At 40.8% G+C, this 17,085-nt stretch overlaps 2 protein-coding genes across 2 annotated transcripts; both read right to left on the bottom strand.

Annotated features, from left to right (window-relative positions):
* Positions 1 to 237: 237 nt before the first annotated feature.
* Positions 238 to 6,251, bottom strand: LOC147146953 (protein limb expression 1-like). The gene is made up of 6 exons (XM_086031732.1): positions 5,591 to 6,251; positions 4,673 to 4,881; positions 2,964 to 3,104; positions 2,754 to 2,849; positions 1,304 to 1,381; positions 238 to 1,230 (listed from the first exon to the last, which is right to left on the bottom strand). The coding sequence occupies exons 1-6, from the start codon at positions 5,670 to 5,672 to the stop codon at positions 757 to 759; spliced, it is 1,080 nt and encodes a 359-aa protein (XP_085887858.1). The 5' UTR covers positions 5,673 to 6,251; the 3' UTR covers positions 238 to 756.
* A 147-nt stretch (positions 6,252 to 6,398) lies between these two features.
* riok2 (RIO kinase 2 (yeast)) lies at positions 6,399 to 11,055 on the bottom strand. Its single transcript, XM_086031731.1, has 10 exons — positions 10,862 to 11,055; positions 9,937 to 10,075; positions 9,275 to 9,391; positions 8,684 to 8,859; positions 8,475 to 8,563; positions 8,197 to 8,388; positions 8,003 to 8,095; positions 7,253 to 7,678; positions 6,996 to 7,095; positions 6,399 to 6,873 (listed from the first exon to the last, which is right to left on the bottom strand). The coding sequence occupies exons 1-10, from the start codon at positions 10,925 to 10,927 to the stop codon at positions 6,712 to 6,714; spliced, it is 1,560 nt and encodes a 519-aa protein (XP_085887857.1). The 5' UTR covers positions 10,928 to 11,055; the 3' UTR covers positions 6,399 to 6,711.
* Between the last annotated feature and the right edge of the window lie 6,030 nt (positions 11,056 to 17,085).

The following is a 17,085-nucleotide window of genomic DNA, read 5'->3' on the forward strand; positions in this document are numbered from 1 at the left end:
TTGTGTCAGACATTAAACACATTGACATTTACTCGAATGTTACAACATTTATCAAACACATATTGTTCACATGGCCAATTGATGCTTATTTTAATTTCTTTTCTGTTTGGCACAGCATCAAGCAACGTTTTAATAACTGATGATATACACGTATTTTTGTTTGCATTACTTTATTTATGCAAAAATGTAAATGAAATATCAACCACAAATACCAATTTACAATCGTGTTGTAAACAGTGACTGAGAAACAAAATGTATTTACACATTTTCCCTTTTCATTGCATACACATACAGACGCTACATTACATGCTAGCATCTCATTGAATACACACGTTTTTGTTTTTTATAGATTAACAACAACCTTCAAGATCATAGTAAACAAACGGCCCAACATGCTTCACAGTTGGTTTTGGGAGTCATATAAAACATGTACAACGTAATTTGACATAAATTAGCCAAGAAAAGTGGAACGAAGGTGTTTTGTCAGTGTATCATAAAGTTGTATAATTTCAATATTCAGCTAAAATGATACTGTACCTACACAGAATGCTAATTTTTACTCATATTCACTGTGAATCCTGTACAGTATATGTATCAAAACACTTGATTATTGGCTTGCCTTAAATGAAATACTGTAAGCACCTAAATAACTGCTATTGTGTTTAGTACGATGAAAATATTATTACAGTTGAATAAATTCATACAACACAGACATATAAGTAGATGCTGTTGATAATATGTTGAAATGTTTGCAATCTATGTATCCTCAGATATATTGTGGTTTAGTGAATGCATGTGAGTGAAAAGTGAACAGTTTGAGAAACAATCAGAGGGAACGCTCCTGCCACCATTTTCACAAACTGATGGATTTGCGTGTTCTTGGAGAGGTGGTGATGGACTGCAGGATGGCGTCAGCAGCACTTCTCTATCATGGGAGCACATTATTTGCAAGGGAAGTTGTTCCTCCTTGTCATCATGTGTGTGGCTGTGGACCTCTGGTGTGTGGTGGATATATGCTTGACTGAGAGCCAAGGTGAGGATGCCTGTCTTCTCCTTGTAGAAACGCAGCTCGATGCCTCGACACCGAGCCAGCAGCAGCTCCCTTTGCGCCACCTGCAGCTCCTCCCCCAGTTGGCCTGGTGAGCTCTGCTCCCGCCCGAGCCAGTCCAGAGCCATGCTGCTGCGCATATACTCGTCAAGACCGCGCTGGGTGTAATAGGCAATCACGCTCTGAATGATAAAACAAGGGGTTTGCAGTAGAGATATTACTTTGAAGAAAAAAAATTATGCTCTTTGTCCATACCTGACGAGAGCATTGCCTTTCTCTTAGCGCTTTTAGTGTTCCATTCCAGTGCAGCAGCTGAAAAACTGTCATCATCTCCTGTAGTTGTGCGATACACGTTAAACATGGAGGTCTGTTACATTTACACGGCATCATTTATGAGTGTTTTTATTTACGACATCGCTAAGATATGCACAAAAGAAAACAAACTCAGTATAGTACAGGCTCTTTATTTGTCTGTGGTACTGATGGCAACTAAAATAGACCAAATATGACAGATCTAATATGTGATGTATGAGGCAATGTTGTACCTGCCTGCTACTTTACACATCTGCATCTGTTAACCCATTAAAGATGGGAGTGCATAACCGTCTTTCTACACTTAAAGCCTGGAGCGCTGTTGCGTCTTTCTACCCTTTAAGCCTGGAGAGCATATACGTCATTTTCTTTTTTTTTTATCCAATTTTTGTTCTCTTAACCGGATCAGAATATACACATGATGGTGTCGTGATATATGGTTAAGATATATGTTTGTAGACAATGACAATATCGACGTCTCTGTAACAAAATAGAGGATGTAATTGCCACTCGATTTTTAAAATCTTTAGGTTTTGGGGAGCTGTTGAGCCGGGCGCTTTAGGCTTTAATGGCTTAAATATGTTTATATACAGTATGTTGATCTCTGATCACAATACTGTACCTCCAACCTTGCATCTTCTCTAAGTCGCAAAAAAGTACATCTACAGTATTATTTACATAGTACAGGACTTGGGGACAATGGTTGTCTGGAGGGTTGTACCACAAAAAATACTGAAAGCATAGAAGACCAATGTCAAATACCCTTGACATTGGACTTATATGCTTTGAGAGCATACCTGTACACATTTGGATCTGGAAAAGGTATAAACAGTCAACTTAGACTTCAGCAATTATTATTGTAATATGGAATGCAATAGAGTACATTTTGCTTGAGGGATAGAGATAGACTCCATTTCCTCGTACTTCTGATACTGCTGGGCGTTATTGTTATACAGAACACAATCAACTTGACGCCTGTGAGCGCAGACCCTTGAGTGAAGAGTGAACATATACTGTACGTAGGTCTGCATAATTTGCGCATGAACGTGTGCAAACAAATGAGGTAAGGAATATGTGCGTACTTAAGCATAAGCTGGAATGATAACGAATCTATTTTCTGTGGGAAACCCTCTGTCGCCATCCATTGATTATTTCTACAAAGGTAGGGTTTTCCTCCTGGATTCAAACTGAGCATTTGAGTGATGGGGAAAACAATAGATAAAGAATATATTAACAAAAAACGGAGAGGGAAACGGCCTCCCAGTGGGCGTGTGAATGAATTTATTTGTGGCTCCAAATGTTTTGATTAGGCACCGTAGCACCATCAAGTCTTGCTGCAGGTGATTTATTTATAACAGCAAAAATAATAATAGCATCCAGAGCGATATTTTACCTGGAACTGCAGCATGGTCCTTCCCATGTAAGAGTGGAGAAGCAGACTGTATGTTCCTATATGTGTGCTTGAATCATTTGCATCGTCTATAGAAACCTGGTCAGTGACAACACAGAAGGTTAATATAAACCTTGTTGACATAATCGACTGCTTTTTCTCCTGTTGGACGAACGCATGTAAAGTTGCCATATTTGACGTGTTAAAGCTGACCTCGCTGTCTAATGCGGCCTGCTGCAGACTCTGAGCGATGAACTGAGGGCATATGCGTCGACAAGGCAGTTCATTGACAAGTGAGTTCATCAGGGCCACTCGGGCAGCGTCTCGACGGGCCTCTGCCTGAGTATTGCACAGCTGGGGGTGAGAGAGAGGGTATGGGTCGAAAAATGAACTTTCGTTCTGGAGACCGACATGCTCTTTCAGATATGTTTCCATTTTACACTTCACTGCAGGTAATCACGGGATCAGAGCTCACATCACAAAGGAGAGGCAGTAACAGATAGTTGATCACATGGTGCGCCGGCCTGAGTCACAATGCACATGTGAGAGGCACCACGGGATTAGAGTCACGTTAAACAACATTAAAGGGACTACTTGGCCAGGAGAGTAATGGATGGATGGATGCCCCATCCCCAGAAGTCCCCACAACAACAACAAAAAACTCTCATTATGGAGCTCTGATTAGGAAAATGAAACTAGCTTGCGTTTTCAGTTAGATGAATTTATTTTGGAGAAATCAGTAAATAAACACATAGTCTTGTACCACCTCTTTTTCTTAAACACCCCCTTCCTCCCCACATATCTTGGACTGACGTCAGTGGAGGAACTGGACACAATTTGTACAGTCTAAATCACTGAATTTACACTACTTATAAAACTGCATTGAACTTCAACCTCCGAAAACATAAAAACAATGAGCCGATCCACGCACTCACTTATAAGAGAATGAGAAGTTTACCTTCAGTTCTCTCATATTGAATAGCTGCTTAAATGTTCAAAAAATGTTTGAAAACAGGACGTGGACAAAGCAAGCCAGGAAACAATACTAAAATTGTAAGTAGTAGTAAATGTCAGGAATTCACTGACGTCTTCAGGCTGAATTGTCAATCAAGCAGTCTCTGCCCAATTTTTGGGCATCCCAGGATGCCAATGTTCAGCCCAATCAACGTTCCCTTTAATTTTAAGCCACCTTGACACTGCTTTGAAATGAATTGTCCACATTGTAAGCACAAAATGTCTTGCTTCGTTAATGTCATATAAGGCTGAATATCATGGAACAAATGAAAATGGATGTGACTTGGTTGTTGCTACCTGCATAAGTCAAATTTGTGCAATACATGTCAAATTTGGCATCGGTTGAAATCTTAAAGTGTTTCTTCCAGTTGACTATGAATATTATGTGTTAAAATGATTTAAATCGGAAAATTGGCAAAACACTGTATGTAGACTGACATTTTCACCATTTTCAAAAGTGAACATTGATAGAGAATTACTAGAGTGCAACTAACGCTGCATTTATTAACGGCTAAATACAGCATATTGACATCATCTTTATAATGTTCATATGTTTTAATGGATATCTTGAGCTATTAGAACCATTAATGACTCAGCACATTCAATGCTTTTAGTTCCATGTTGTTATCAATGCCAATTATGCATTGATGGAGCATAAACACACGCCAGAAGATTCATCCACAAAGTGCCAAAGTAAACACAAGTAATTTAAAATAGAAAACTGACACTCATTGAAATACTTTTATCCCAGAATATTGAGTGCAATTATTAATATGTTAAAGTACAGTACATGTTTATATTTGTCCAAATTATCTACAGCAGCCCACTCCAAGCAACTCATGATGTCATTAAACACAGTCAAGTTCGATACACTAGACGGGATCATTTTAGTTGTATTATTGACACACCTTATAGTTCCCAAAGCAACTTCCTCCGGGCAGTGTGACATAGCAGACAAACGGTGGACCGCGGGAAGCTGCAGATTCATACAGGAGCAAGGTTTCCATCTGGCTCGCTGCATCCACCACAGAACCATCTGATCCAGTGGAGGAGGAGCCACCCATGTGACCCACCTGCTTCTGTTCCCAGAAGTTATGGAGCATAGATACTACATTGACTGGACACACAAGATGAGGACATTCATTGAGAATAGAAACCATATGTAACACCCCGTTTTAAAATTCTTACTTTTTTGACATCGTTTACCCCACTTTAATGGGTTTAATTTTGGGGGGGAAATGTCATAGCTATAAATTACAACACACGGTAAAATCCGTGTTGCGCAAGCTTTTACTGATCAAACTTAAAAATGAAAAAAAATCTTAAAAACGGGATGTGCCCCCCAATAAAAGTAAAGTCATTTCAGCGTCATGCATTTAGGGACACATCCATCTCTGATTAAAATGAGCTGTTGACCAGTCTTGTAAGTCAGGTTTCTGTGCAACAGAATTACAACAAACCGGTCCTGACAATTGTGTAACTGATCATGTATTGCTGCTGACATTACCTGAAAATAAGCTAACATCTTAACATGCACCGATAACCTACATTATGAACCCTATGTGTGTGCGTGCGTGTATATATAACACACACACATATACAGTTACACAGTTAATTGTAAACGACATCAACTTGCCAAGTGAAGCCTTGTTGCAAAACCCAATAAAAATATCATTAATCAAGTATTATCATTGACAAGAGCTGAATGTGGGCTTTAGTAAGTCTCAAGGAAGTGTTCACAAACTAGTAAGAAAGTGGATACACAATATAAATAGCTCTTAATACCCTTACTGTAAAGTGGAACTATAAATTGAAAGTTTACTTACAGTCTTTGGGGCTGACATCAATGTCACTGTGACACAAGTAGGACATGATACTGTCCTCATCGTCCACTTTAGTCATCCTCATTCACAGATTCCTAAAAAATCAGAGTCAACTTGTCTGATTCACCTGTCTCAGGCTCCACTGCCATGTCAATGCAGGATGGCAACATTACAGGGAAATAACTCAAAATCTAAAGTCGGGCCCCTCTTTCTCTCTCCACCTACTAAACCTCATTTCCCCTTTCCCCCTCCTCCGTCTCCGGGTCCACCCAGTCTCACTACGTTTTTTTTGTTTGAAGCGGACCACCTTTGTCACTCTTGCTGCCAATTAGCTGAGAGGGCCCCTCACTCTCTCTGCACGCAGAGGTACAGCCCTGGAATGCTGAGCCCCTCCCATCAAGCTGTGCAGCTGGCTAATCCCTGACCACTCACTTTAAAAAGCTGCACGTAGTTGCAAAATTGAACATACGACAACTCAAGAAGAACCTGTTATGAGTACTGTCTGAATTTGTTGAAATTTTCACCCAGCCCTATCAGAATGATGCTAATTTAGTTTGCAAAGTGTGGGAGGGGGCGGGGGGCAAAACTTTTGTCCCCCCCAAGTTTTTGAGCCCACTGAGCTTGGGGTCTGAGCTCCATTCATCCTCTTGGAAATGAATAGCCTTTGTTCAAGTTGGAATTCACCCGCTTTCTGAATGCCGCCAACAAAAATGGAGCAAATTCTGAGAAACCACACTCCTTCAACTGCCAGATCCACTTTTTCTCTTCATCGCTTAAAATGTTGTGCTAGGATTTGTGAAATCAGCGACCATTTCCTCCATCTTTCTGGATCGTGTTTATTTCGTCATACTTCGATAGGAATTTAGTGTGTTTATGGTAATCACTTTGTGTGCGTTACCTTTCACGAAGTGAACTTTCCCTCAGTTTTCATTGTTTTGAAAAAACGGAGAAATACACATTAAGCAATTGTTTGAATGACAATATTGTTCATGACACAGCCACAGGGGAGTAGTCCACATATGCATGGAATTGTATGCTGATAGTTGACCAAAATGGAGAAGGCCTAATGGGATGTTACTGGTCCATGTTAACCTTCTTTAGGCAGGTGAGTACCAGACAAGCATTCATCCCCAAAAGGTGGCGCTCTCCAAACTAGACTTAATGTTGTTTTCATTCTCTCGTCTGGATTTGGTCACCAAGTTGGCTTCCCCCTTCTGCAGACGTCTCCTCTGTGCTGACTTCTGTTGTTTGGTGAGCTGTCGCCGCACCTTCTGACGGACCACGTCCTGCAATACACATTAACTTACAACCCAACCTGACAGACACTAGTCTTATCTGTTAAACATTTATTTGGCAACGCCAAATCACAATTGATGGTGCCTAAACATCAGCTTTATTTCTTACTTACTGGTGGGATGCTTGAGCAGCTTCCTGTGCTGCCCATTGTAGCCTCGCTGTCTGTCCGCCTCCTCCTGTGTTCTGCCATCTGCAGAAGGCTGTCTGAGTCCCTGCAAAACATTAAGAAATAATTGCATTGTGTCATCTGGCTGAAAGACTGATGAAAGAATCATCAAAAGCTACACAATGCCACTGCTGCACACATACAAAAACAAACAAAACTAATTAGACAATATGAATGACAAATCAACTTTTTCTGGTCAGTACCTGAAAGGTTTGAAGTCTTTGTTCGATGCAGAGAGGTCTGAAAGTTCAAGGAACTCGTCCTCCAGCTCTTCCTCCAAGTCATTCACTGTCTTATCAGTGCTTATAGGGGCAGCATTTGTCTCCTCCTCCTCTTCTCTTTTTTCACTCTCCACCTCTTCTTTTTCCCTCCCCTCATCATCCTGTAGGTCAGCATTTGTGTCGCTGACTTTCAGGCCCTCGAGTTCCAGAATTGCATTGTTGTAGTCAGTCACATCCACACTTTGCTCTTCTGTTTCGGCTTCCTCGCCCATCTCCTCTTTGTCGCTGTCCTCATCCGCATCATCTTGCTCTCCCTCAGGTCCGGCTGGATGGAACACTGCAGCATCTTCCTGCAGGTCTTTGGTGAAACCGCTCGCTGAGACCTCGACATCGAGAGAACACGAGCGTCTGTGAGAAAAAAACCCCAAATGTTTCCACTGCATTAAGAAGGCACTTGATCACAAGATCGTATGTTTCGAGACACATAGCGAACTCATGATTCAAAGTAATGTAGCACGTTATAGGCCAAGGAAACACCTGTCAAATATATTGATTGAACATTTTGTTAAACCTGAAGGTTAACATTTAAATGGTATGCGTTCAAAAAGGCGATGAAGTGCTTAGCAATGTCATAGCAACATCATTATGAACACAAACCACGACACGCATTTTATTTTCAACTCGATGCTATATTACAATACAGTTGTATTCAATTTGCCAGTAAGACATTACCTGATATCTTTGAAGGTGGGGAACAGCTCACTCTCATAACTATATCGTTTCGCAAAGAAATCTCGTATGCATTTGACGTCTCGATCAAAATACCTACAAGGATCAGAGGAGGGATTGAAAAGGTGATGGGTGTGCAACTGTTCACTCATCGGAAAGGTTTCGCAATGCAGTGTTTTACAGGCATGAGCACTTACCATTCAGCGTTGGGATGTGAGGTGGATACCATCTGAGGGAAGTCGATCATTGTTATGTGATCCTGATCGTCTAGCATCAGGTTGAACTCGTTAAAATCCCCATGAATCAGGCCGTGGTTGGCCAGTTTGACGATGAGCTCCATGAACTCGCTGTACAGGGCGGGTGGATCTTGCAGCTTGTGCACCTGACACCTGACACGAGGATGAAAACAACTCATTAGAAGATCTACAACGCGAAGCGAAGTGATTACAAAAAGAGGGATGCCTTGTTTCCATACAGTGGATATCCATTGATGAGCTCCATTACTACCGCATGTCTGTTGTAGTCCACAGGCTTGGGCACAGGGAAGCCTCGGTCATAGAGTGCCTGGGGAAAGAATGTGTTGATACAAACGATTAAACACATTTAACAACGCCTCTACCCTGAGGAGTAGCCATATTCCAAATAAGATGCATAAGACTGAAAGTGCGGCATGGTTTGCATTACCTTCATGTAGGCAAACTCCTTCATGGCAGAGAGGCGAGAGAGGTAGAGCCAGGACATGTTCTTTCTGTGCTTGTGGTAATCCCTCTTATTCTTTAGGTTTCTGAAGGAGGTGCGACCCAATCTGTGAAGTTTTAGAGCGTATTGCTCCCCATCTTGATTTGCCACAATATAAATATCTGAAAAAATGAAACACAAATAGATACGTTTCAAACACTGCATAGGTGTACAACTGTGGAAGCCAAATCACATGCTGTCATACATTCACTAGATATTTCATTAGGTTGAGATGTATAATTTAATGGGATCCAATACAATGTATGAAAAAATGGACAAATGCAATAACGCTCAATTGTTATGGACACAGTTAAGCGTTATTAGTTTGACAATTATGTTCATTATTGTGCTGGCAGTTTGTACTGGTGTACAACTGCACTACACTACACACACTACATTTACATGCAGTCAATATTCGGGTTAAGGTCAAAATTAGGATTTCATTTGAAACATTTGGAATAACCCGTTTACATGTGCGTGAGCTTATAACAAGTGAGTGCAGAGTGCAGACTAAAATGTATCAAGTGTAAACTTTACCTGACTCTTTGCCGACACCCATTTGGTTGCCAACTGAAGCAATAACATCTCTGGAAGACAAGGTCTTGAGGGCTAGGTAGTCATATCCTCCAAAGTTCAACCTGTAGCCTTGCACGGCTAAAACATAATACACATCAAATTAGAACAAAACACAAGACAGACATTCTTATACTAAAACATGCAAGGTAGAATTGTCACGATTACTCTTATTTCAGTGTATTTTATTTGGGCAGCCTTTCATCTGGCTGAAGAAGACTGGCACCTACTGCAAATATTACAGGTGGCAAGGAACACGGCCTTTCAGAATGGATGGACAGTACAGTATACGCAAACTTTATGTCATGGAGCGGTTCATTTTTTCATTAGCCATCCTACACTGGAATTTTAACATTTGTGTTTCATTGACGTAGAATCACAATAGAAGTTAACAGTTATTGATATTTTCTCAACCGGAAGTGCTGTGAATTTTATTTACTTTTTTTGCTAAATAGCTTCCATTCCTCATGTTATGTTATGTTATGTCTTTTGTTTTGTTCTGTAAAGAGCTTTGTTACACCTGCAGCTGTTTTGGAAGCGCTATCTAAAGTATAGTTGAATCATTTGTGTTGATATTTTGTGGTTGAAAACTAAATAAAAACAAAGTAAGACAAAAAAAAGATTACTCTTTGTGCGTTCGTAGGCCACAAGTTTATGTTTGACCAGCTCTCTGAGAATCTTGTTGCAGCCACCGTGCTTGAGGCTGGCAATGGATGAGAGGAGACTCACTGGAACAATCTCATGATTCTTCATCCCCATCTCAACCTACAAGCGGAAATGTGATAATATGATGAAATTTATAAAAACAGACAAAAGTTACATTTTGCTGGCACCAGGTCAAAACCTCGTAAGTCACGTTTTGGGGAATTTCATATTTAAACAAAAAAATTAGACTATTGGTCAGTTCACACGCGTGGGTGTTACTTTTACACATTGACCAACCTAAAGTGTTGAACATGGCTTGCTCTCTTTCATGGCGCAATGCTAATGGGTGAACGAACTTGTCATTTTTGGAGTCTCCTGAGAAGTGACTTTTTCAGAGGTACAAGGTTTTGTCCCAACGCCAGCGATTTGTTAGTGAGTGAAAAGTAGTTTTCCATTTTCAATTAAAGACATGAATGAGTGTCAGTCAGCTGTGAATAATTCTGACATTATCACAACATTCACAGTAATGTAGATTTGTTCGTCATAATAACCAAGCAAGCGTTTGCCTACTCGACACTCAATAAAACAGGGTATAGTATTTTCCAGTGACAATCTGCGAACCAATTAAAAGGTTGCGATTTAACGTTCTGACCCGAATTTTGTGAAAGACTTCCTGAAAGCTACCTACTAAAGTACAATAGCACGGCAAATCTAGATTGCACGCATATATTCCGTTACGTAGCTATGCAATACTAATATTAACATCAAGTAGCAGCTGTAAAACGATAACAACAATTAGCTTCACCATTAATAAAATATGTCGCTATATGTCTATACATCTAAGTAGAACAAAATAGCCTAGTCGACGCTAACTCAGACAGCATGGACATGAGAAATATATTTTACCGCCGTGAGCACCCGGAAGTCATCTCGAGACAAGTATCTCAACACCACCACATTAAGCTTTCCCATGTCTTAAACGGCGAGACTCTGTCGAAAAAATTATCCGAAATATGTCAAGACTAGTTGCAATTTTTTTGTAAACACATGGACATAGCGGAAGTTGAGAAACGGAAGTGACGTTACATGTCGCTAGTGACGCCAGAAAGTAGACAAAAGGATAAGTGAGCGCCATCTCGTGGTCAAAATAACACTCAATCAGATTTGATGGAATTTGATTTGTCTTATATGCTGCAAAAATTCACCATATTTTCTTTATCATTCTTAACAAAGAAAGTACATAGAAAGAACATAAGGAAAGCTTTAAATACGAACCTGTCGTTGCCGGCAGGAAACCTTTTCCAAGTCACTGTAACAACACTGCTACTTTTCATGGCTGTGTGCAATCTCCCACGAATGTCAGACTTTTGGAGGAAAAAAACGATTTTTCAAGTACTGTTTCCGGCTTCAGCACTGTCTCGAGACAGATTCAGAGCCATTGCCTCACATTTGCATGTGAGTGATCCAGAGGAGGATGTGAGGAATGAGCAGAGGAGGGGTACAGAGGACTACGACCCCCTTCAGCAGGTCACATCTCTCTTGGACATTATCCGAACCCGCTGCAAGACTATCTATAATCCAAAGCAGCACATCTCTGTGGATGAGAGGATGGTCGCCACAAAGGCAAGGCTGGCATTCAAGCAATACGTGAAAGCCAAGTGGGGGCTAAAATTTTTCGGATTGGCTGATGTGAATGGCTACACCGTGGATTTCAAACTGTACACAGGGGAGAACAAGACATCTTCGGGGATGGGGCTTTCGTTTGTTGTGGTGGCGGAGCTGGTAAACAAGGACTTTCTGGGGGGGTGGCTACATTGTTTACTGTGACAATTTTTACACCAGCCCTCTCCTGTTCCGTCACCTTAGCCAGCAGGGGTTCTGGGGGCCTGCGGGACTTATCGACAGAGCAGAGTTGATGTCCCAAAGTCTCTGGAGAATGCCTTGGACGGAAAATCCAAAAGAGGCTCCATCAGGTGGATCAGGGATGGTGACATTCTCTTTGTGAAATGGATGGACACCAAAATGGTCTCCATCGCCACAACTGTCCACCCTGTATACACAGGGGAGACTGTCCTGCGGTGGCACAAAACAGATGATGGCCAAAGTCAGAGGGTCCCTGTCCCCAGACCCGCAGCTGTCACCAAGCACAACAAGTGCATGGGGGGGAGTGGGCACCTCGGATCAAATACTGGGCACACACTCGGTGCAAAGAAAAACGATGAGGTGGCCAGTCAGAGTTTTTCAACACCTTTTGGACATTGCTGTCACAAACAGCTTCATCGTGCACAGGGAGCTGAGCAGGATGCACCACCAGAGGCCACTCGCACGCCAGGCCTTCCAGGAGCAGCTGTGTGCACAGCTGCTTGGTGTCACTGGCCCCTGTAAGCCCCACGCTCAAGGTCACTTTCCTGTCCCCACCAACACATCAGTGGACACTGTAAGAAGACAGACAGCCAGCATGGGGAGGAAGCAGTGCACAGTTTGCAAAAAAAGCACAACTTGGATGTGTAAAGAGTGCAAAGTTGGGCTGTGTCTTCAGTTGACCAGAAACTGCTTCAGTGCCTATCACTGCTCCAGGTAAAAAAAAAAAAAAAAAAAAAAAGCCTCGGCATGGACACATGTAAAAGCCTGTAGCATGGACACTGATAGGTTTAGGCAAACACAACAGTTTTGGCAGTTGTAAATTAGTTTGAATCCCTTTTTTGCACTCTTTAAATTTTTGTTCATGTACAATTACACTTGTTATTAAAAAAATCAGTTGAATTCAATGTTTTTTAAAAAAAAATTTTTGCTCTTGGCTTTTGAGCCGTCCTGAAATTTCTGACTCTTTTCCAGTGTCTATTGTGTATATAGTGTTTTGTGTTAATTTATTGATTCCATTTTGTTGTATCATGGCTATTTTGTTGTTTGTATATAAAGTGCTTTGTTACAGCTCTAGCTGTTATGAAATGCGCTATAAATAAAATTGTATGGGATTGTATTTTTATAACCTATAATATTGACAATTACCAGATTTCAAAACTTCCATTATTCCTGATTAAAAAAATGGGCAAATTGGGCATTTTCTGACACACTTATTGAGGGAAAAAAAGACAAAAACAACCAGATGGACCGCTATAATTGTAGCATTAGTGCAGACTAATCCAAACCAAAACGAGAGAACCTATATGAATGTATTGTGGAAGTACTTGCTTGAAACAATAAATTCATCCAAATTTACAGTAAAGCAAGCTTTCAATTACAACATTAAGGAACAGTGGTAGCTTTGAACAGTGTGGCTTATGTTGACAAATACACAAAAGGCAATGTGCATAGATGGATAAGATTCTTAACTATAGATAAAATTACAGTGGTTGTTTCCCAACCCAGAGGGTGTGGGTTTGATACCCGGTCCTTGTGACCATGTCGGAGTGTCCTTGAGCAAGATACCGAACCCCCAGTTGCTCCTGATGCTGCGCCATCAGTAGGTGAATGTGAACTCAGTATCAAGCGCTTTAAGTGCCTTAATAGGTGGAAAAGCGATATATACAAGTGAAAGACCATTTACCATGAATTTTCTTCATCACTGATCCAAGGGTTGTAGGTGAGCTGGAGTCTACTTGTTTTTGGAATGTGGGAAGACGGCGGAGTGCCCGGAGTCTTGGATAACCCACGCAAGTATGGGGAGAACGTGCAAACTTCACGCAGGTAGGCCGGAGCAGGGAGTTGAGCCCAGAAACGGTGAGGTCATCCTGCTGCCCACAAAGAAACATGTCCTCCAAAAAAACAACCTCAACAGATCAACATCCATCCATTCATCTTCTATTGGACTCGCAAATAATAAATAACAAAAGTTTCTATGTTTGACAATGTATGGTGTTGATATAGGAATACACCTGTACCCTTAGATTTAAATATAAAATAACCTGTACTGTATTTATGAGTAAATCTATCTATACACAATGTAGATACAGTATTTATTGTCAAACGTTCCATGTAGTAAGCCATGAAGCTGCTTGGTGGCGCTGTGACACAAATTGAGTGAGGACAGTACTGCCGTCTTTGTCTCATCAGGCGTGTTGTCTCAGACTTAAAAGTCAAGTTTTGAAAATAATTTGTGTTGTGTTCATACACGTGCACGTTTGATTAATATCCCAGATGGTCTTCGTGAAATTTGGCAGTGATGCTTCTCCTAAAACTGTCTGTAAAAAAAATAAATAAATAAATAAATAATACCAATCCTGGAACCATTTGGTAATTCAACAGTTTGTTCTGGAGGGATCAACATACATTCTTAAACCTGTTCATAAAACAAGATGAGTCTTGAATGCGCTTAATCTAGCATTCCACATATGGATTGGCACGTTATTTTCCTGTCACAAAAGGTTTTATTAATCCTACTCCTTTTTTTTTTTTTTTACATAACCTTTCACATACATCTTTTAGTGCTGAAATGCATGATCACCATTTAATTTAATTAGATCTTGAAACAATTTCTAATACAGATTAAATTATTTCATCTCACGGGAAGCCACTTAAAATTTGTATGCTCCTTTTTTTAATTTAATTTTTTATTTTAACGGTTTGGCTTTCTGCAAAGAAATCTGAAAAGATAAGATACCAATATACGAACTTCAGAGTTATTTTCAGCTCAAGGTTCAGGGGCAAAATGTTTTTGGCAAACTGAGCCACACACAAATAGCCACAAACCAGAGTAGTTGAGCGAGACAAGGAGAGGAGGCAGAGAGAAGTGAAGATGGTGGAACATCCATCCTGCACATAAGCATTGCCTTCAATTCCCACTGCGTCATCTTCTTCCTTTCCCTTGCTTTTGTCTCTGATGTATAAAATGAAATTCATCTGATTGTGGGCGCAGCCTGAGATATATTCACCTCGTTTTATGTATTTATGCACGCATCTGTGCCCTTTGTACCCCACGTTTATTGTTTAAAATATGATTGACCCCTATCCACTTCTGGTCCATGGGGGGGTGAATATCCAACGTGCACCTCCAGCGCTCTTTGATGAGAAATTAATGAGCCCCTCGTTAGCTGCGGATGAAAGTGCAAGATAGATAGGTCAAAGTGATGAAAGAGTCTTTGGAGATCTAACTGAAGTCAACTCGTCCCAATGTTTGATGTAGATGAACGATCGAACCTTTCCCCTGTTAGTTCATTCAAACCATGAAAGGAATATGTGTACATATGATGTTCATAATGCATGAAACCTGCTGAATCTTAAATTGGCCCTACAAATATGTGCAATGGGTGATTTTCAGTAGTTTGATGCACATATCTCTTAATTTTAATGTGACTCAAGAGTCAAGACTCAACTAATCTGGGTTATTTAGTGCTGTCTGCTGCTACTGTTCTCTGATGTAAAAATGTGGTCCTTAAAAAAAACAAACCAAAAAAAAAATATTACGTAACATTGAACATGTGCACTTGAATTGAAAAAAACAAACAAAAAAAAAACGCGTGGAAACTCAAACAGATGATTATTGAAATGCAATTTTTCTATTTCAGTCTTTGGAGTTTGTGAGCTTGGCACACTTTCAGTTTGCAGTAACTGATGGTGATGATTCCTTGCAAAATCTGTCAGATTGCGAGGACATCTCTTGAACATTGTAACCTCACAGGTTTCACTTACTGTACACTGAGGTCTGGATTCTTTATACACCTCTGGTGAAGTCACTGTTTTGTTCATTTGGATGCCTGTTTGGAATATTTATCATGCTAAAAGGTGAAATTTAGCTTGAGGTTTTGGGGCAAAATTGATTGCTGGTATTTGGGGCTCTTTAGAATTCTCTCGACCTTGTCTTGGCCCCAGTTCCAGGTGAAGAAAAACAAGGCCAAAGCGCAATGCAGCCAACACCAGGCTTCACCGTGGATGTCGTACGGTGTTCTTCAGATGATAAACAGTGTGTCCACATGCACCAGCGTTTTCTTATGAGTCAACTAAAGAGTGGCTTCACCAGAAGAAAACTGCACCTTTGGATTCACGTTTTTGTTATTTTTCCACCCCAATATCTTGTAAATGATTAATGAAGGTATCAAATTTTTTTTTCCATCAGAAAAAAAAAACGCTACTTTTTATATGCACTGTATTTGAACGTCTGCCCCCCCATCAGTTTCTCGGAGGATGTTTGCTCCATTTCCAGATATGAGCCATTTGAAGGCTAATATGCACACCTAAACTCACACTATGTGGGGAAGATCCATTAAATTTCTGTCTTGTTGTCTTCCAGCAGTGAGAAGTGCCGGGAGAATACTAATGGAGGATATTGGAGCAGCTCAGGTAAGTCTTCACCAACAAGAGCAGGCTTTGTTTCTTAATGGTATCACTGCTGTTGCCTTTGTCCAGCGGCTGTGTGTGTGAGTGTGTGTTTGGAAGCATTGTGCATATGATTAGATCAGAGCTCAGGATAGCAGATCTACTTAGGCTGTTCTGATGGAAACCCCGTTTAACAACATTCTGCTTTCATGTATGACAGCGCAGAAGCTAGTAAATGAGGGGCTGAATAAGATATTGGCGGGAGCGCATAACCCGCACTGGAGCCTTCCGATATACCTCAACATTTTGGTGCGTACATCAGCACACGCTGCTTTGGCTTTTGTATTCTTGTATTTCTTTCTTCTATTTGATTATATATGAGTTTAAAACAAAACAATTGCCTAGCTCGGATATATAAGGCTTTTGTTAATCGGAATCAGGAAGCTATTCCACCATTGCAAATGCAAACCGTTTGTTCTAGAAATAGAATAGATATGCGTCAGAAACACTTGTGGTTCCTCCCCAAGAGGAAATACAGCTATTAGTGTTTGGTGATGTACTTGCTGAATGTGCCACATGCATAAATCTGCTCCACCAAGTATAAGTGTAATTCGGCTGCTTGCTGATAAAGTAGAATCGATGCTCTTTCTGGGGAAACACATACACTTCGCGTTCACTTTTTTTGGACCTGGTCTGTAGTTGCCAGCCTCTCGCTATACCCGTCATCACCATGGTAACCAGAGCTGGGCATTTTACTAAAAATCCGCGGTCCGTTTACTGTATTGCCTTCCGCCTACATACCCTTCCATCGTCCATTTATCCACTATTTTGTTCGGCCGGGAAAAATATTACCCGACTATGGGCCGGTCCGCCTATGT

Source organism: Filicampus tigris, chromosome 5 (genome assembly GCF_054856515.1).
Source record: "Filicampus tigris isolate MCC_2025a chromosome 5, RoL_Ftig_1.0, whole genome shotgun sequence".
Taxonomy (NCBI): domain Eukaryota; kingdom Metazoa; phylum Chordata; class Actinopteri; order Syngnathiformes; family Syngnathidae; genus Filicampus; species Filicampus tigris.